The sequence below is a fragment of the Pinus tabuliformis genome, chromosome 6 (assembly GCF_031772625.1).
Source record: "Pinus tabuliformis cultivar Carrire ecotype Pingquan chromosome 6, CPIR1, whole genome shotgun sequence".
In the NCBI taxonomy this organism is placed as follows: Eukaryota; Viridiplantae; Streptophyta; class Pinopsida; order Pinales; family Pinaceae; genus Pinus; species Pinus tabuliformis.
In genome coordinates this window covers 804,122,485-804,144,404 of record NC_142292.1, presented here as the reverse complement: position 1 = coordinate 804,144,404, position 21,920 = coordinate 804,122,485, and the positions used below count along the sequence as shown (strand labels likewise).

The 21,920-nt window shown below is 38.1% G+C and overlaps 1 protein-coding gene across 1 annotated transcript in view; it reads right to left on the bottom strand.

The window, feature by feature from the left end:
* LOC149261242 (putative cellulose synthase A catalytic subunit 8 [UDP-forming]) overlaps positions 1 to 21,070 on the bottom strand; it is a 166,100-nt gene extending 145,030 nt beyond the window's left edge. The window contains exons 1-3 of the mRNA XM_089368258.1: positions 21,002 to 21,070; positions 20,774 to 20,903; positions 20,427 to 20,617 (exon numbers count right to left, since the gene is read on the bottom strand). Of these exons, the coding sequence (XP_089224384.1) occupies positions 20,427 to 20,617; positions 20,774 to 20,903; positions 21,002 to 21,019 (339 nt within the window). The 5' untranslated portion in view covers positions 21,020 to 21,070. The remainder of the gene's footprint in view (positions 1 to 20,426; positions 20,618 to 20,773; positions 20,904 to 21,001) is intronic.
* Positions 21,071 to 21,920: the final 850 nt, after the last annotated feature.

The window sequence follows — 21,920 nt, the reverse complement described above, 5'->3', positions numbered from 1 at the left end:
TTGATCGATATAAGGCGTAGGATAGTTGTCTTTTGGACAAGCTCGATTGATATCCCTATAGTCGATACAGATTCTTATTGTTCCTTGTTTCTTGTTGACGGAACAATATTCGATACCCAATCCGTTAACGGGATCGGATAAATGAAACCTGCTTTCAACAGCTTTTCGACTTCTGCTTTAATCGCAGCCGCTTTTCGAGGGTGAATCTGACGCAACCGTTGCCGGATGGGTTTAGCATCCGGGTAGGTTTTGATTTCATGAACAACAATGGCAGGATCGATTCCCGGCATTTCCTCGTAAGACCATGCAAACACATCGCGGAATTCTTGGAATAGGGCCTTGTAAGTTTGGATTTCTTCTTCTGTACATGCGGCACCTATATGAATGTTCTCCTCAATTCCGGGCTTCACTGAAATATCAATGGGAATAGTACGAGAAATATTCCCTAAATTCAACTCTGAATCAGAATGTTTCGTTGGATCCTGAGCGTCTTTGACATATTCAGCGGTAAAGATAGATGAAAAATCATTTTCAAATGCATCATCCTTAGGTAAAAACGAAGATCTGTGATGGAGATCTTCCCATGGTAGATCGTCTACACTTAGGATTTCGCGAAGTTGTTCGTCAGATGACACGACTTCGGGAAACGCTATCCGTTCTAAGGTTGAGGTGAAAAGTGATTCTTCACTGACCACATTCATTTGGTCGACCTCGGTTGAATGAAAATCGGTAAAAGACATGAGAGCTTCATAAGCAATTTCATATGGACTCAAAGGCATAGCATTACCGAATGAGTCTATCTCAGAGTCAGATGGGACATACCAAGGATCATCATAAATAATGTTTTCTGATGTAATCATATGAATTGTTGCAAACGAAGGTTCTACGCTGAGTGGAGGGAGAGGAAAAGTTCCCAGTAAACCGGAATCCTTAACTAAACCTACACCAACGTCCCTATAAGGGATTGTCGTCTTACCGACATGCTGGATACTCTCTGAAGAGGCTGGGTCGGATGAAAAGTATGTCAGCTGATCAATAGTCACGATCTTACCGTTATGTGGAAACTTAATTACTCTGAAGACCGATGAAACGACCGCTGTCATAGCATATGACCAACTTCGACCCAAAAGAAGGTTGTAGTCTAGAGGGGCATCAACCACTTCCACATCCAGACTAACGGTTTTACCTTCTAACCCTATAGGCAATTCCTGTAGAATACCAAACGGACGGAACCCACGGCCATCAAAGGCCTTAAGGATGGTGGGGGATTGGTTCAACGAAGGAGAACCAAGGGATCTCCAACATTGAATTGACATAATACACGTAGAAGCTCCCTCATCAATCACAGTTCGATGAATAGGCCTGTTTTTTACTATCACTGGAATTTGGAAAGCCATTTGATGGGGGAGTCATGGTGTACTATTTTCTAGATCGAAAATCATTAGATTCGGATCCTGAACGTCAACAGCTCCTATAGCCGACAAAAGCAATTTTCGTTGTGCTGGGCATGATTGCAGCACTTCTAACGCCGACATTGCTGAGGGTGAAACAGCTAAGTCCTCAACAATGTTGTAATTCTGGGCTGCTCTCGCATGTGGATTGAAAGCAGACCTTCGAAGTACACCCTTGGCGGGCGGTTTAATTACTAAGTCTGGGTTAGGTTTCTCGATCTGTAGTGGATCGGAACCAGGAGCTGAGGTTGATGGGTTAGAGTGAGAAGATTCTGCTTCCTTACCATCAACAGGATTCTTACTACCATAATCTTGCGATCGAGTCGCAATCCTCACATGAGACATCATCAAAATGGGTTCTTCACTGGCATTCGAGGAAGAACCTATCATCTTATTCTCCTGCTCCGGAAATGGATTTTTTAACACAGCAGGAGTGGGAGAACCTTTGACTATTTTCACTACCTCGGCCCGATGAGGGCAATCTCTCGTAAAATGATCCTCTTCACAAATAAGACAAGGATATCGAGGTTTGCGCTTTTCGTCATTGGTTTCCGACTTTTCAGTTTTCTCCTTCGGAGCCTTGTCTGCTTTAGCCTTCTTCTTTCCTTTCTTCTTTCCACCGTTTTTTGATTTGGCCGTAGATGACTCTACAGCGTGAATATCGGCGGTAAGTTCAGGAGAAGACTCTCCTGTCGGGGAATCGGGCAAAGTGATAATAGGAGTAGTTGAAGCCTTGGAAGACTTCTTCTTGCTCTTTGTATTCACGATACCAATCATACCATCAGCGGCATGAGATCCCGAAGGAGCAGCAGCGATTTGGTTCGACTTTGGAAGATCCGGAATCTTCTCGTGTAATGTACCCGACTGCGTGTAAACTAAGTCAAGGTATTGTGCCTGAGCAATGACTTGCTCCTCAGTAACTACTCCGGCCTTAGCTACATCTTCAGTAATCCTTGGTAATAATGATTTAACAAACCATTCAGCTAAGATTTGGTCCGGGATAAAAACTTTCACTAGCCTTCTTCGACGTCTCCACTCATGAATGTGATCTGAAATATACGTGGAGGTTGATTGTTTTAGTGAAGTTAATAACTCCGTACCGTTATCGTATCTGACCGGTAACTGAAAGTGAGTTAAGAACGAGGTAGCTAACTGGCTAAAATTGTAAAAAGAGGCCCGTGGTAACTCAATGTACCACTTGGCCGCGAGACCAATGAGTGTACGCTGGAAAAGACGTAAGCGGATCGAATCATCCGAGATGGAATTTGAAGCACACCAGAGGTGGTAAGTCATCACGTGATTGGACGGATCCTCTCCAGACTTACCTTCGAACTTGGGTATATCGCTGGGCAACTTATTTGGCATTGGCGGCCAGAACGGAAGATATTGAATTGGATCGTTCGTTAGGCGCGTCAAGTCTGGTAAATCCAAAGTTGCGATAAACGGTAACTGCCGGTTAGGATCTCTAAAACTCTGGGTCACAATACCAGCCCCAGGAGGAGGATATCCAGGATAACTAGGAACAGGAGTCGCATTTGGGATATTATATCCTCCTGGAAAACCAGGATTAACCGGACCGTACTGGGGTTGCTGAGGTTGTTGATAAGTGTACCCAGGATACGGTTGATACTGGTAAACCGGTTGTTGGACAGCTTGCCCAGGTTGATACTGTCCCTGGTACGGAGGTTGAACAAATTGAGGTTGAGTAGTAACAACCGTACTTATACCAGGTTGGCCTACAGGCATCTGGACTGTGGTTTGAATCGTAGATCCAGACAACGGTACAGATGTCTGAGGAGTGGTTACAGAGACAGTAGAAACCGGAGCCGTCGATACTCCAGAAGTAAGTATGGTAGATGTGGCGGTAGTTGCAGCAGCCGTTTGAGATGGAGTACTAGGTGCAATTGGCGGCTGAGTAACTACCGAAGTTACAGAGGTCTGAACACTTGACTGGACAGGTTGCGGTTGCTGGGGTGGACCAGGAACTACAGGTTGTCCTGCTTGAGGTACCGACTGTATACTTGGCTGCAACATCTGTTGACCCTGTGACGGATCCCACACTAACATTCCAGGGTATTGACCCATAACAGGTTGAGGGTACTGAGATCCATAGCCGGATTGAGGATAGGATTGATAATTGTAAGGTGCAGTCCCATATGATTGCCCTTGAGGTGGTTGATAACCTTGACCTGAGTATTGACCTTGAGGTTGATAACCTTGAGGTAAATACGGGTACTGGGGTTGACCTTGACCTTGAGGTTGGTATCCTTGAGGTTGATACCCTTGGGGTTGATACCCTTGGGGTTGCCATCCTTGAGGTTGCCATCCTTGAGGTTGATATTGATACTGAGGTTGACCTTGGGGTACATATTGAGGCTGGGGTTGACCTTGAGGTATGTATTGCCCCATAGGAGCGTACTGACCTTGAGGTTGCCCCCCAGACACGAATGAAGTACCTTGAGGTTGCCCCCCAGGCATTAACGAAGGCTGCCCCCCAGGCGGTAATTGGCCACCTTGAGGTTGGGTAACGGGAACTGAACCTGACATCATGTAAATGTCTCCTACACTCAATGGTACATTACCACTGTTTCCAACTAATAACCCATGATCAACGGGTTGAGGAGACGCTCCCGCAAAGGTACCAGAAAGAGATTGATACCCAGTAGGAACAGAAGGACCGCCATGTAAAAAAGATTCAGGACTTTGTGTAAACACAGATGACTGACCAGACATATTTACAGGAGTATGAATACCTCCAGGTGGAAAAGGAGTACGAGGTGTGGAAAAACCTAGCCCAAAGTTGTCTAAATAATTGGTTAACGAAAGGTACCAAGTAGTACTTCTAGGAGGACTGTAAAAGATAGATTCACGCTCCCTTAGATCAAGGGTAATTTGATCTTCAGGATCAGAGACGCCTATTTCTTCCTCTGGAACAAGTTCTTCGATAGCAATCAAACCAACAGGAAGATTTTCGGTGATAATTCTTTCTATTCTCGGTGAATCAGGAACACTAGGAGTCGGAGTAACAGGTTCGGATATTTCTGGTTCTTCGCCTGTATCACTAGCAGACGAAAAACTACCAACAAGCTCAGAAACTGTAACAGCTTCGGGATTATAACCTGTCTCTAAACTTTGGTAATCTGGATGGACTACCAAGGAAGATTCTCCTTCTTCAGGTGAACCTACTCTACTGCCACTAGGAGGAGTTACAAGGACCTTTAAACCTTCTAAATGACTGGACTCGTCTTGAGGAGGTTCACCCCTAAGTCTACGGGATCTTCTCAACAATTCGGCCACAGAAACAACTTCAGGAGACTGGCCCCGAAGTCTACGGGACTGTCTCGGTAATTCCGCCACAGCTAAAAACTTTTAACTACTACACACGAAAACAAAATAAAATTTCAAATCAAACCACCTAAAGTCTCTAAAGAACCAAACAAATGTGAATCACACGCCTAAAGAATCTAGGGCGTCAAACCAAACACAAACAGTATTCTTCCGGACCAAAAGCGCTAGTTGGTGATTAGGCCCAACCTCGCTGGATTCAGTACAGAAATGGCGGGTGGAACAGTTACGCCGACAACCTGCTTAATGAATAGACTGGACCAAGTTCCTCCACTTTAACCGTCTCGAGTGAAGTGAACCCCCCAGAAAATCCAAGTGAGTATAGCCGACGTCTGCTCCAGGTACAGTGGGACCTTCCCTCCACCGTCACCTTGGGTAGAATCCTAGAGATTATGGTCACTAAGGTTACCAACGGCCACAAGTACACCTGGGGGAACAGTCTAAACTCCGACAGAACGCAAGGGCAGAGTAGCAAGCTCAATCCCCTTACCGGCTCCTTGACAGTAATCCAAGGTTTACCGATAAGTGACCCCTGGCTCCTCGACAATGGTTAATCCGAGGTTTACCGTTTGTAATACGTACTGTCTGGCGTCGTTCCCAACGAGGGGGGAATGATCCCCTCACTGGTTCGGACACGAGCTCGTGCTTCTCCTTTAAGAGGAGCTTTCCCAGAGTGTAAATGTAACAATTGGATTTGATTCTATCACAAGATCGACTACTTGTTTGGTTTTACTGTCTTGGAGAGTTAAGTACTCACCTACTCCAAGACACTAGCCTGATCTAAATTGATGCTTCAGAGCCCTAGAAAATAAAAGTTACTAGTTCAATTTTACTTTAAGCGTTACTTTTAAGGTTGTTCTTTAAAGTCACAAGGTAATGGAAGTGAAACCAATGGTGTGTAGACTCGACTCCAACCACTACAAAGATGCACCTAAGATGATCTATGCTACTTTGCTTTTTCAATGAAATTCTTTAACTAAGAGAGTTGAGAGAATGCAATTTTTAAAGAAAACAACTTCCTTAGAAAAGACAATCAAAGAAACAATTCTCTTTTTCTTTTCGAGCACACAAACATAACCACTCTTTACTTGCACGAAAAACTCTTTTTCTTTCAAAACTTTCAAAACTACTTGAAACAAAACTTTTCAAAGGAGATACTTTTGTATTTTCTCTTTTTAATAAAGCATGTAAACCTATCTTTAACAAAAAACAATCTCAAAAGCTACAAAACTATGAAAACTTGACTCACAAGCAAATCAAAAGAGAGATTACTCTAAGCAAACCTAACAAGGCAAAAGCTCACAAAGACGATTCTAGGATGTTTTACTTGATCAAAATCAAATCAAGGACCAGCTAATGCAGAATCAAAAGACTAGCCAAAACAAAACTCAAATCTTTTTGTTCTTTTCGTAAAATGGAATTCAAGACTTAAACAATAAGCACTTCGAAATTGGCCCAAAAGACAACTTGATGGTAAGTTGCTCCTACAGGTAGACTTTATAATAGGTCTGACTTCTTAGAATGTTGACAAAACTAGAGATATCTAAGGCTTGACAACTCCTACCGCTAAAGTCACTACAAGACCTACTCAAAAATCAAACCCTAGGGCTTACACTTCGACGAAATCCACTAAAACACTCAATGCTAATGAAACCAGTTCAGGTGAAGATTCTGGACAAGGGACTGATGAATCTGGGCAGAAGAAACTAAGAAAAAACAAAATCTAAGAGCAAAAAAGGCAAAAAGTGGATTTTTCTCAAATTTTGGCAGGGGACGCAGGCAACCCGTTAGCACAGGTGCGGGCCCGCTCTGTGCACACAGCAAAAGTGCGTCCAGGGACGCACTGTGCAGCACTCAGAGGGTGCGTCCTACTGAAAAACTCAAGAAAACTCAAAATAAAACTAATCCTAAGCTAACCCACCCAGAGACAAGATCACAGAGCCAAAACCAGAAAAATAAACCAATTTTCTCAAAGCAAAGTTCATACAAAAGAAAAGACTCTTCTCATCAATGGAATCTATCCCCAGTGGAGTCGCCAATTTGTCACACGGAATCAGTCAAGGGTGCGGACACAACTGACCTTCCTAGAAGTCTAAGACATTCTAATGACAAACAAAACAAACTGGAGCTATCCTTCTCTAAACATACATTATGATATGAGAAATCAAGTGTTTCGTTCTTACCTTTGTCCAAACGCTGTTGTAGAAGTCCAAGCTTTGTTGATCTGGATGAGCTCCTCCTTTTCTCCAAAACCTGCAATCACCAACAGTCAAACAATTAAATAGCACCTGATTATAACATAAAACAAAGCATATTCAACACATAGACCAAGGAGTACATGAAATAACCCATTAACAACAAGTTATTGAGAAGAATGGACCAATTTGCATTAAAGGTAATCAAAAGGAACCATTACAACCTGAGCCTTGGTGTTGTGCAAGCTCCTTCCAGGGTCCACAAGAGTCTTCCTCTACTTTGACAAAGCTCACCCACTTCCAAATAGAACAAGTAAAGATGACAATCTCTCCTCACAAGCTTCTAAATGGGAGTCCTAATTCCTGCAGCATTTACCCTTAGAAATCTATAGCTTTCAACCTTCTTCCTTCTGGCTCAATGCCTCTTTTTATAGTGCTCAAGAGGAAGTTAATCAGGTCCACCATCAATGGGATAGTCCCCTCTTTGGATGGGATCACTCCCTTATTGATGGGATAAGTTCCTCTTTGATAGGAGTGCATGAACCATCTGGAGGCGCTCAATACACATCAAACAACCTTCTAGAATGCTCTAGAAATGACCACAAGTAAGTTTTTGAAGATAAAACTTGCGCATTTTAACCTTTTCAGAGGGACGCACCTGCCCCTTTAGATACAGAGCGTCCTTGGACGCAGACCTTATGAACAAAAGGTGCGTACCCGCAGGCAAAGCTTGAGAGAACCTGCGTACCCAGAGATAAACATGTTTATAAAGACTTTCTCTCTTTCTTGGAGTTTGACATGAATAGTAGAGGCGTAAGACTTGCTCAAGAGGGTAGTATGACTGTATATACTGCCATACCAACTGTAAATAGCCATGGTGACATTTTTTAGTGTAACAATTCAATTTGACTTGCTCCACCTACATTCAAGTGTTTGATGAATAGTGTGTTTCTTCCTTATTTGGACAAGTTTGTTATTGTATTCCTTGATGACATACTAGTATATTCTAAAAATGAGGAAGAACATGCCGAGCATTTAGTAGAAGTGTTGAAATTGCTAAGAGAGCATCAGTTATATGCTAAACTTAGCAAGTGCAGCTTCTTTCAGACTGAGGTACATTACTTGGGGCATGTTGTCTCCAAGGATGGCATAGTAGTAGATCCAGAAAAGATAAGGGCTATCATGGAGTGGGAAGCTCCTAAGAATGTGGATGAGGTGAGATCATTTATGGGATTGGCAGGCTACTACAGGAGGTTCATCAGGAACTTCTCACACATTGCATATCCTATCACATCATTGCAGTAGAAAGATAAGAAGTTCGAATGGACAGAAGAATGTGAGGCTAGTTTTTAGCAGCTTAAGCAGTTTTTGACACATGCAACAGTGCTAAATATTGTGGATCGAGACAAGGAGTTTGTAGTGTGTAAAGATGATTGCAAGGGAGGAATTGGAGGATTTCTCATGCAAGAAGGATAGGTAGTGTGTTATGAGTCACAAAAACTGAATGAGCATGAGAAGAACTATCCAATGCATGATCTTGAGCTAGCAGTTATTATACATGCATTGAATATGTGGAGGTAATATCTTCTTGGCAGGAGGTTCACATTGATGAGTGATCACAGTGGGTTGAGATATATTTTTGATCAATTGAATCTGAATGCCATGCAAGCTAGATGGTTGGCTACCCTTAGTGAGTTCGACTTCGAGATCAAATACATCAAAGGGAAGGAGAACCGAGCTGCAGATGCTCTTAGTATGAAGGTTCAGGTAAATCATATAGCAGTTATGAGCTCTTATGGTATAGAGTTACAGGATAGGATCTTGCAGGTAGCATAGATGGATGAAGAATACGTGGAGATTATGCACAGGTTACATCAGAGCACAGGTACAAAGTACAAGTACAGGTGCAAGTATAGGTGATCGGGATGCAAACTATTGTCTCACAACAAATGGTTTGGTGAGGTTTAGAGACAGGATCTATGTGTCGAATTGCAGTGAGCTCAAGAATATTATCTTAAGGGAGTTTCACATCAAGGCATACTTGGGTCATCCAAGATATCAGAAGATGTTGACAACAGTAAAGAAGTTCTACTATTGGCTAAACCTGAAGAACAAAGTGGCAAAGTTCATGGCTAGATGTTTAGATTGTCAGTAGGTAAAGGTGGAATGTAAGCATCCAGGTGCATTACTACAACCGATAGTGATTCCAAAATGGAAATGGGAGGTCATTTCAATGGATTTCATTACAGGTATTCCAAGGACAGTGAGGCAACATGATTCTATTATGGTCATGGTTGACAGGTTGAGCAAGGTAGCTCACTTCATTCCAACAAAGATTACATATTCATCCAGTGAGGTAGTATAGGTGTTCATCAGAGAGATAGTGTGATCGCATGGTGTTCCAAAGAATATTGTGTCAGACAGGGATGCAAAGTTCACTTCCAAGTTTTGGAAGGAGCTATTTGCAGGTTTGGGTACAGATTTGGCCTTCAGTACAACCTATCATCTACAGACAAATGGACAGATAGAGAGGGTCAACAGGATCTTGGAGGATATGTTGAGGATGTACGTGATGCACCAGTAGAGAAAATGGGAGGAGTATATTCCATTGGTTGAGTTTGCATACAACAATGGTTATCAAGAGTCATTGAGTATGAGTCCTTTCGAGGCATTGTATGGGTGGAGTTGTAACACTCCGATCAGCTGGATTGATCCACTGAATAGGGTACTTATTGGAATGGATATGTTGGCAGACATGGAGTAGGAAATGGATGTTATAAAGAAGAATCTAAAGGCATAACATGATAGACAGAACAATTATGTAGACCAGCACAGGGTATTTTAAGATTTTTAGGTTGGGGAGCATGTGTGTTTGCAAATCAAGCCCAAGAAAAGCTCTTTGAGGATTGGTTCATGTGCCAAGTTGGCACCACGGTATTGCAAGCCTTTTGAGATCCTTGAGAGGATTGGACCAGTGGCATATCGACTTGCACTACCTCCAACAATGAAAGTCCATGATGTTTTCCATATTTCATTGCTTAAGAAGTATATAAAGGATGTTGATCATGTTATTGATTGGTTTGTATTGTAGGTGGAGCAAGAAGGAGAGTTCTAGTCAGAGTCTCAATGCATATTACAACGGAAACATCTCATGCCGAGGAACATAGACATAGAGAAAGTTAAAGTGAAGTAGAAGCACTTTGGGCTTGAAGAAGCTACATGGGAGATGGCATATCAGATGCAGGCCCTGTATCCTTCATTGTTTTCCGGTTGAGGCAAAGAAATTTTGGTTTGATGTTGGTATATGTTTGGCATATGTTTTGTTGATGTTTTAGTATATATATGTATATATGGATGTAAACACTACCATGAGCTAAGTTATAAATCTCTAATAAGAGGTATGGGTGTCATTTTATTATGGTTGTTATACTTTCATGTTGTCATGATGTTTTTCTTTTGAGAAGGTATTTCATTGTAAATATTGCAACAAGATACGTTATAAAGCTCCATGGGCAGTGTGTTTTCTTTTCAGCGGTTTTGCCAAGGTCATGGTGTGGTTTAACACCAAGGATGGTGTTCCCCAAGGGAGAGGGTTCTATAACAACCTTAGTGAAAATTTCATGTAATAAAAAGTTAATAAAGGAAAAATAAGACCATGGTTAAGGGACACTTATTCCAAGCTGAATTTTGGACAAAGATATCCTAGTGGGAATCACTGGATGTGTGTTTTGACTAAGGAAAATTGGAAAAGGCTAAGGCAAAGGCATTAAAAGGAAAAAAAGACATTTTTGTCACATTTATTTATGAAAATAATGGAAATTAGGAGAAAAGGGAGGTGAAAGGTCACAAGTTGCATGTGAGGAGGAAGTTGAAGGAAAATAATGAAAAATGAAGAAAATAAAGGCCTCATTAATAAAAAGTCTTATGAGGATCAGTTGGTAACCTTTTGTCAATTCAAGTTTGGATCTCTCTCATTATTATCTCTCTCTCTCTCTCACTCTTGGTCACTTAGAGTTTTCTTGGAGCACTCTAGCTTTGGAGCAAGGGAGGAAAAGCAAGGAAAAGGAAAGGAAGGAAAGCAAGGATCAAGGAAAGGAAAGTAGGATCAAGCAGCTTCAACAGGAATACTTGCAGGTAACTTTTTCATGTGTAATTTCCTAGCTGGTTTGGACATGCATGGCTTTGCATGTTGGTTTATGGTTCTCTTGTTGTCGATGGCATGGTTTTGCGGGTTTATGACAATGGTGATCAGCCTAGCCTTGCATTTTTCTAGATGCCATGGTATGTTGGGATGTTTATCTCAATTTTGAGGTTTGCTTTTTTGGATGGATTTCGGAATCCGGGGCGGAGGTGGTCTCAAGTTTCATTCCCAAAGGCCTAGGAATCCCTTGACCAATTTTGGCGGCATACGCGGTAAAGCTTGAGGGAGAAGTCTTGGTTTAGGGTAAAGTGATATGGGTTTGGATTGCAGTAAATCCTAAGAGACTGGTCTCGGTTTAGGGCCTAGTGATCCAAGATTGGATTGTGGTAAAGCTTGAGAGACAAGGAGATGGAAAATTCCTCAAGGATAGTGATGGATTTTGGATGGCATTCCAAGTTTGGTTCAGTTGTGATCAGAGCACTGGTTTTGGTGTGATCACGGTTTGATGAGGGTGGAGGTGGTTTAACCTCTAGATTCCCTTGGTTGTTTTTGGATTGGTTGTTTTATGAGATCCCACATTCATGCTTGGAATATGGCATGAGGGTGACTGGATGAAAGAGAGATTTGGTTCAGCCATGGTCTGGTGGTACATGGAAGTCCCGAACCTAGTCAGATTTTCCTATGATTAATAAAAGCTAGGTTATCTTACTTTTGCACTTGTTTATATGTGGATTTAAGGGTTGTCATATCTATGATATTTATATGGTTTTATGTTCGTTATAAGAATGGTTATGTGATTGGTTCATGCCATTTTATTTCATGTATTTACTTGTAATTGTTAAATGGATGGATAGAAGACCTAATTGATGTTATAACAATTCAATTGGTGATCCTCGTGGTTATGTTTCGTAATTGATTTCAGTTATTTAAGATCTGTCTTGTATCCTAGACTTGTAGGTTGCATTGATGCCAAGTGTTTGACAGAATGTCAGTCTTGGTTGGGGATGCTCAGGCATACTCCTGAGGTTGAATTTTGATTTATTTTATCGTTTCATCATGTCTTTGATGGATTCTAAAGGTTATAACAATTTCTAGGCAGAGGCCAAAATTTTGGTCTAGAAAAGTGGCTTAAATTCTGGGGACGCTGACACAGAGGACTGTGAGAGCCAATTTCACTTTTGGATGTTGTCTTACCTATAGCATGAGAGTGACCAAGGGTTAAAAGGCTTAAATCATCAGTGGGACTCAGGGACAGGATGTGTCAGTGGATGTCATGTCTTCTGAGGCTATTTTTGATGATGTGGATGGTTTTGTTTAAGGTGTTCCGTTGATTCCATTTCCTTAAATTCACCAAGGAGGTTGAATCCCTTATAGTAGCCTATCTCATCGCATGTTTACCCAGTTGGTCGGTTGCTTGGGTAGACAAGGGAGGAGGGGGAGTACATATGATGAGGCTCACTCCTACATTCTTCATATGACTATGAGAGTAGTTGACTATGGTTGAGGACTATCCATATATTGGAACAAATTTCAGGGGTGATCGAGAGCTTGTCCTACCTGAGGGTGAATAGTGGGGTGATTCATGTAAAAACATTATCATTTTGGATATTTTTGATTTGTAAGTTTTCTAATTTTTCTAATTTTCTATGTTTCAAAGACTAACTATTGGTTTTTAATGTAGATATTAGACTAGTACAATTAGTGGGTATGTCACCGCTATATCGACAAGCACAACCACATTTTGGACAAGGTGGATCCGGTGGCGCAGAGATGTCAGATCTAGACCTAGCAAAGACATTGGTTGATTTCAAGCATCACGTAGAGGGTCAACATTCTAGATACAGGGTTTGATTACATCCCTATCTGTTTAAAGAGATATAACATAGGAGTGCCAGCTCATATTGGTCAACTTTTCTGATGGGTTGATTGTTGTGTTTTTTGTTATCACGAAAATCACGACTAGTTGCCTAGGGATTTTTAAGCCACAATTTGTTTTTTCATATACTTATATGTCATAGGATACAATCCATATGTGTCTTAGATACAATTTTTGTAAAATCCAAACACTATTTACAGTATATATCTATGGAGATTTTCTACTCACTTGACTATCCTATATAATGTATGATGATTATTGCGTTTTTACAAATGTTTCAAATTTATATCTAAAACGTAATTAGCTAATGCATTTGCTAATGTGTTTAGACATCTTGGAACATGTTTAAATTCAATTTAATCAAAATTTCTTTCCAACAGGGCACTTGTCAAAAAAAATTGTAACATTGTTAGACTTCTAACTGAATAGACATTATTCAAATGCAATACCACAAGTTGATAATAAACCTTGACAACTAAACAACGAATACCATGTGAAATGGAAGCAGATAACAGTTTGATCACTACACTATACTCAATGATAATTTTATTTGTGTCAATGATACATATTCCTTGTAGACTCACTAACTCGTCAGTGGGAGCATAGATTGCCCATGTTGCGAGAGAAAGGTTATGAGTACTATGAGTAGAACCATTAGCATAACCAACATAGGGTTGAGGAAACACCGACATCTGCAAATTGAATGTAATACCTGATAAGCAAAAGCAATAGAAAATTCACAAGAGAAAAACACTAAAAACAAACCATTAAATATATACAATATACATAATGTCACTATGTAGAAGTAATTCTAGGCATAATTTTTTTTCAGGTACAACCCATTATGAGGCTATGTTAAAGGAACTCTGTCAAAACCTACTAGCTTGTAGGCCCCTTTTGGAAGTACATTTTTGACTATGTATGGACTTAACTACATAGGTTCAAGTTTTCCAAATCCTAACTTGTCACTTTCTTGGTCATATAAAAGGACCAAATCACCTTCTGAGAAGACACAAGGTTTGAAAATCTAATCAGATTGTGTTTTAATGCATATTTTATGAGCCTCATTAGCATTCATAGCATCACGATGAGTCTCATATAGACATGATAGGTATAAAAAGTGTTCCTCCTCAGTAGTGGTAGTGGGAAGAAGTTCAACAACTATTTTTAATGACGATATGTTGCACTCAATAGGGAGAACACCTTCTAAACCATACACTAGTTGGAATGGTGTGAATCTGGTTGCAGTGCAAACATAGGTACGGTATGCCCACAATGCCGAAAAAAGAATGGTGTGCAAGTTCAATTTGTGAATCCCTACCATATGTTGAAGCATTGTTTTCAAAACTTTATTTATAGCTTCTACCTTTCCATTGTCTTATGGGTAGTAGGGAGTTGAGTTATCATGATGCAAACCCAACTTGGAATTCAATTAAGGCATTATGAAATTATGAAAAAAAATCCATCGTTTATGATAATGGATTATGGTACACAAAATCTCACAATAACATGGTTGAACACGAAAATTGTAGCATCTTTGTTGTTGTTGTCGAATGTAGGCATCACCTCAATCCACTTAGTAAAATAATTGACTGCAACGATAATATAACCATGCCCCTTGGTTGATTGAGGGTTACATGTCATAAATTTGATACCCCATTTAGTGAATGGTCCAACAGTGACTACTAGGTGTAATGGAGCAAGCAGAGCATGGCTTTGCAAGTATAGGATCATCATGTATGATACTTTTGGATGACCAAGATACAATCTATAAACATCATAGGCCAAAAGTAACCAACATGTAACATTTTTTTGTGGTAACATAACCATACGTATGTCCATCGCATGCCCTATAATGACATTCATTAAGGGATTTTTTTAGCTTCCTCATGTGTGAGACAATGTTGAAAAATCATGTTGACACCACGACGATAAAGACTACCACCAATTATAATGTAGTGCCAAGCCTGATATCGAATGCATCGTTGATCAGAACGAGTTAATTCAAGATGAAAAGTTTGGGTTTGGGGATAAATGATTATATCTCCATACCATGGATCAGAAGAATTGATAAGGAACAACGTCTCATTGGGAATAAGATCTTCACTGGTAGTTTTTGCATCAGGGCAAGGAAGGTCACATATCAAGTCAGTGAAGACTAGTGATTTCTTAGACTCGGATCTAACAAATTCCAAATTGAACTCTTGCAGGCTTAAAATCCACTTGGAGCACTTGGCCAGAAGAATTTGTCATGATAATATATAACTCATGGGGTTGCAATCAGAAATGAAAATAGCCTTGCAAACCAATATGTAATGGTGAAATATTTGAATAGCCCGCACCACTGCCAAAGATAATTTTTCTACATAGGAATACTTGGTCATAGTATCGGTTAAATTTCAACTCAAGTAACAAATAACATGTTTGTTGCCTGAGTTGTCCTCCTATACTAATTCCATAGTGATAGTAGTATCAAATGAAGTAAGGTATAGAAAGTAATCTAGTGATAGTTAGGAGGATGCAACAATGGGGCATTAGCTAATACATCTTTTAAGGCCTCAAATAATTTTTGGGTAGCATCATCCCAATGAAAAGGAACTCCCTTTTTCAATAACTAGGTAAAACCCTTGGTGATTTCTGCATTTTTAGGACCAAATACACGTAGAAAATTCACTTTCCCTTGTAAATGTTTAACTAAATGAGGATTGCAGGAGCAGGAAAATCGAAGATTTCCTTAACTTTCAAAAAATCAATATGGATCCCATGCTTATACATAATGAAGCTTAGGAGTTGACTAGATTCCACACAAAAAACACATTTGTGTAGGTTCAAACGTATTTTGTAATATCGACATCGTAATAAAATTGCCCGAAAATGTGTAGGATGATCTTGACGATGTTTTGAATGGAAAGATAGATCATCAAGATATAGTAACTATACGATGTGCTTAACATGATGAAAAGTGTAATTCATGGCTCGTTGAAAAGTTGTCCCTGCATTCTTGAGTCTAAATGGGAGTTTGTGACAACAAAATTTGCCCCACGGACAGATGAACATGGTTTTATGCTGGTCAGAAGGGAGTATATTTATTTGATTTTAGCCAGAAAATTAATCCATAAATAATAATATTTTTCTTCCAACACAATAATCAATAATCTGGTCGATAAAGGGTGTGGGATAATTTTCCTTAGGACAACCTCAATTAATATCCCTATAACCGACACATACGTGAATGGTACCCTGTTTATTCATCACTGGGATGAATTTGAAAACCCAATCAATTAATTGAATATGATATATAAAACCATCTCATTGAAGTTTTTCAACTTACTCTTTGATTGTGGCAGCTTTCCAAGCGTTTACTAGATGTAATAGTTGTCTGACAGGTTTTACATCCAGGTACGTCTTGATTTCATGTAGCATAATTTTCGAGTTGATGCGTAGCATCTCTTCATAGGTCCAAGTGAATATATCACATAATTATTGAAATATGGCCTTATAAATTTGAATCTCATCAGGAGAACAAGAGGCTCCTATGTGAACATTTTCAACAACGCAGGGCTTCACTGAGATGTTGAGTAGATTATTTTTCTCAATATTCCCCAAATTATTTTTAGAAATGACTTCATGTATGGAAATCTAATTCCGGGAATGCTCAATAATCTCAGGTGAAAATAAATCATCGAAACTATTCTCAAGGATTTCCAGCTTAGGTAAAATGAGGAACGATGATGGTTAGTATCCCATAGTTTCTCATCTGATGACATGATTTTCATGATGCTCCTGTTAATAGTAAAGACATCAATGAAAGGGTCAGAATGTGAAATGAAAAATAACTGTGAATCCTGAGAATGTTCGTCAACCATGTTCACTTGGTCATTTGTTTGAGTCACGGATGTCATGTCAGCCACCATTATTCATGGGAAAGGGGCTAGCCACATGATTATGATGTAGAAGAATCTAGAAGAGTTTATATTGTAACTTTGGTTAAGATTTGAGGTAGACAAAGTTAACCACTAGTAGGCTATCAGGTTGTGTTATAACCAAGCCACTAGGAGGGAAATGGGTTCCATTATTTTGAGTGCATTTGTTCCATATCTGAGTAAAAATAGTTGAGAGGGATAGGAGGTAGAGAAAACAAAGAGGATTTGTGCACTTTAGTAGCCCACCAACCACGTGCCATACTTATTTTTACTTGCAGCCATATTTCCATTCAGAGAAAGAGAGCAAAGTAACCTCACCTTCCAGTTGGGTTTTTCTCCCTAAAGGATTTCCTAAGTCATATAATGTGTCAAATGTTCGTGTGAGATTTTTATCTTGTTGTTCTCTATTTTATGCATAATTTTAAATTTTCATGCATGCACTATTAATAGAATCTATAGATCCAAAAATCTAATAAAGTTGTAATAGTGTAAAATTTTAGATTTTAAATATATTTTTATCATATCCGTTGTGATGAACTATCCAATGGAATATCCACGGAAGATTACATATCATAGTGGTACCATAACAGGTTTCTTTGGGTGTATCATGGATATTTGCAAGGGATCTAGATTGTCTGCGCCAAAAATCGTAAAACCCTAATCATGGCTGACAAATCTATGAATAACCCTCATGATCCCGCAGAGGAGAGGTTTTTGTGGTTGGTTTAACAAGTCGTTGACGTAAATCGTAGTGTAAATTTCCCCATAATGGCTCTGAGAAATAAGATAGGGATATTTGGTGAAGATGGGGTTCCAAATGCAGAGGAAAAATAAGAAGGGTGATAAGGAGATTAAGAAGAAATGGAAGGTCAACTGAAGAAATAACCCGAAAAATATCGACCCAATTTGAGTGTTGTGAATCAATCACAACCCCTATTTAAAATGGAAGCAAAGGTCAATATCAAGCCAAATGATATCAACATTTTGAAGCTAAACCACTAGTTGTAACAACTGGAAGTGTATTTAAGTGTCCATCAAATTGAGGAAGAATAGAAGATTTCATTTGCTTAGTTGAAATTAGAGAGCCATGCCTTAACTTGGTGGGAAAGCCGCACAAAGACATTAAGGTTGGAGGGAGAACTTCTAGTGACTAAGTGGGAGGACTTCAAAACCCTCATAAAGTCACATTTTTACCCTATTGTGTATGTAGAGGACTAATGGATCCGATGGTACTACTTTAGGCAAAAGTCAGGGCAAAGCATTCAAGAGTATACCATAGAGTTCAAAAAGATGGCCAAAATGTTGGTTATCTTCCCAAAGAACCCAGATGTACTCCTCAAGTATTTGGGGGGTCTACACTGCCATTTGTAGGAGCGAGTGATGTTGCTCAAGCCCAAATTGGTGGATGAGGCTTGTGTACAGGCACAATACCCAAAGAACGTAGGCCTGAAGAAAGCACAATTAAGTGGCTCGAAATAGAAGGAGCAACAAGATGCTTCTAAGGAGGGGAAGAAGAAGCAAAAAGGGGGGAAAGGAAATAATATGACAACCACAACACACCAATGCAAATATTCCAACAACCACTACAACCACTGCAACATTGATAGCCATATAGAGGAGAAGCGTTGGAAGTTGAATCCATAGATTAACCTGGAAAACAAAATGGAAGTCAATAAGAAGAAGAATCTCATGACCACTGATTTGAGCAACCAAGTTGAAAGTAGTTTAGACTTGGATGGGAAGATATTATGTATGTCAGTGCAAAAGGAGGTGAATCTAAGTAGCCTTCAACAATAGGAAGAGAAAGAAATGACCAAATTCTTCCATGTAAAGATATAGGTCAAAAAGACCAAGATTCTATTTGTCTTCATCGAGTTTCACACATAGACAAAATCACACTAAATAAAGATAGAAATTGACATGTAAACTAAAACCAATGCATTAGAAATTAAATAGAAATAAAAATTGACGATCAACTCAATGTTTTAGAAATTGACATGTGCACTAAAAATCTAAAACTTGAAACATGCATTTAAATGAGTTTGTATACATTGAGTTCAATGTACAATTTGTAGCATTCAACATTATTACTTTATTTTTATTCAATTTACTCCTCAATTAATATACTTTTGAATAATGCTCTCTATTTTTTTTAACCAACTAGTTACTTGAAATATACTTTTGAATAATGCTCTCAATGTTTTTAACCAACTAATAAAATTGAGGAAAATTAAATAATTAAATTCATCATATATATTTATATACATATTTTTTTTTATATTTACAAATTGTGTAATTGCATTAAAAACTAAAGGATAGATTTTGACATTGATACTTTCCATAATCCTCTTTACTTTCAAGCACTTAAAGAAAGTGAATAAATTTCAAATAATTAAAGTAAATTTTTTAACAAGATAGATTAACATTGATTATTATTCATAATACTTTCTATATTTTTAAAATAAGAAAATTTCAAATAATTAAATTAATCTTAAACACAAACATAATGTTACATTAAGACTTTTGTGATCCATATTGTTACAAATTTTGCATAAATACTCATGACTAAAACCAAATAAATCCATCATCATAAATCTATATCTATCAAACATCAAGAGAGATTATTTCTTTTTGAAACACAATCATTAAGTTTACACTTCAAAATTAGATCGCTCTCTTAATGTTTAATAAATCCATAACATATATATTTATATATGTTGTTAAATTATTTGTTTAATATTTCAAATATCAACTCAAAACCCCTCAAATAAAAACACTAGTTCAAACCCTGTTATCTATAATAAAGTAATAACACTCATTTCCAGTGATTAAGATTTCAATATTAGTTTAAACCTTTTTATTAACATTATTTTATTTTATTTTATTTTTACCATTTTAAGTTTTAGTAATATTATCTATAGAAATGATTTTCCAGGGACTAATTCTTTTTATATACTTAAAAATACATTTTAAACAACTTAAATTTAGGTGATATGAAAACAATTATGAAAACAAATTGGGATACCAGAAATTGTACTATCTAATTCTGAAAAGGTAAAGTAAAAACATAGCAGAGTAATTCTGAAAAGGTAAAGTAAAAACATAGCAGAGGTGAGAGTTAATTCTGTGTAGTTTTTTAGGTTATTCTGTTTCATTTCAGGTAGAACTGTCAGTACCAAGTTTGTAGTATTTTTCAGCTAAAAATAATTAATTTGTTAATGGGTATTAAATGAGTGAGATTGGATCTGTCCACTAAAATTTTAACAAACCAATTATTTAAAAATGAATATATATAATCCCACTCATTTAATATTCATAATTGACAAAACTGTATTTAATGGTCTTAATGATAAACCACACTTCTTGGTTCCAAGAGCCTGGACCAAAAAATTCTCTTCAAAAAGTATTCATTCTTTTTTGAAAAAAAAAACACAAAATTCAGAAATTTCCCCATCTTAACAGTGATGTTCTTTGCTTAGAAATCATGAGTCTTACCTCTTCACCCCATTTAGTATCCACCTCATAGTTAGTACTGATCAACTGCAGAATATCCTTGGTTGAATAGTTTAAAGATTCTGAACTTGCACCGCCAATGGCACTGACAACTGATGCAAGAAAAGTTGGGTTCTCACCAAACGTTTCATTCAAGGTTTCGTATGATATTTTAGACTTCTGATGATGAAACCCTGGAAATTCATGTTAAAAATAATAACCATTAAACTCGATCTCTGGACCCAGAGAAGGAAACTGACCTTTAAAAACATAAAAACAATAACAGTAAAAAGTATATAATAAGCTTCAGGACTGAATTTGAAAGAATTAATGATCTGGGTAGTTGCAACCTGTTGGTTTTGCATGGCTGTTGGGATACTGTGACCTTGGTTTACTTCTAAAAGGAGATTTTCTCCTGTGAACACAACCAGTACCGAAGTAAATAGGGCCCTGAAGCCCATCTAATCCTCTTATGACCACCTGCAGTGTGCATTACAATATCTCAATATTTAGTGTTACAGTTAGAAAGATTGAAATTTTTGCAATAATACTTCATTGGAGAAAGACAGAAAACTTACATCAAAAGTGAAGGTCATCCTGTGCCATAAATATCATGTTCATCAATGCCACTAAAATGCTGTGGAAACTGTACAAAGTTGATACGATCTTTTTTGATACAAGGGTCAAGATAAAAGTATATGGCCAATTTTATTTACTATCATAAATACACTGGACAGTATATGGTATATGCTTACTGTTGGATCAAAACGAATACATTATTTGACAGTAACCACACTATTTCACGCATTTATGGCTAATAACATAATAAATAAAGCTTACCAAAACTCATAGCATGAAGAAGAGCCTTTGAGTTATTTACGTACATGTCACAGTCCAGGTTTAATATGAACGGACACTTTGTGATGACGCCAGACACTGTTGCCTGCGTGGTGAGGATTTTATTAAAACAATAGACAAAACAGAAAGTAGCATAGATCCAATCAAAAGGTTTGTTTTGATTAGTATTTTTTTAAGTCAGATTGCAGATTCTGCAATATTTTGATTAGTATTTTTTTTAAGCCTATAGTAGATTCTGGAATATTTTGGAATTCTGGAGTGAGGAGAAGTTAAACAATTGATTTCTTCACTAACCCTCAGATTTAGGGAAATAAGAATCTGCAATAGGCATAAGTTTAACCTAACATAAATCCAAACATATTATACATACTGAATTTTTTTTTTAAATCACTAGGTAAGTTAGAATTATTATAAAGTGAATTACTGGATTGCAGATTTTTAGAATATCATAAAATCTAGATAGTAAATAGCAGCAAAATTATTGTCAGCAGATTCTTGAGTATTCTTGAAATTTAGAATCGAAATGAGTTTAATTAATAAAAAACTAATTTACTCTGAATTGATAACTATTATATCAAAATTTCAATGAAAAAAGGTCCAGTGATTCTGACTCTATGGTAGATAAAACTTTTATGGTCT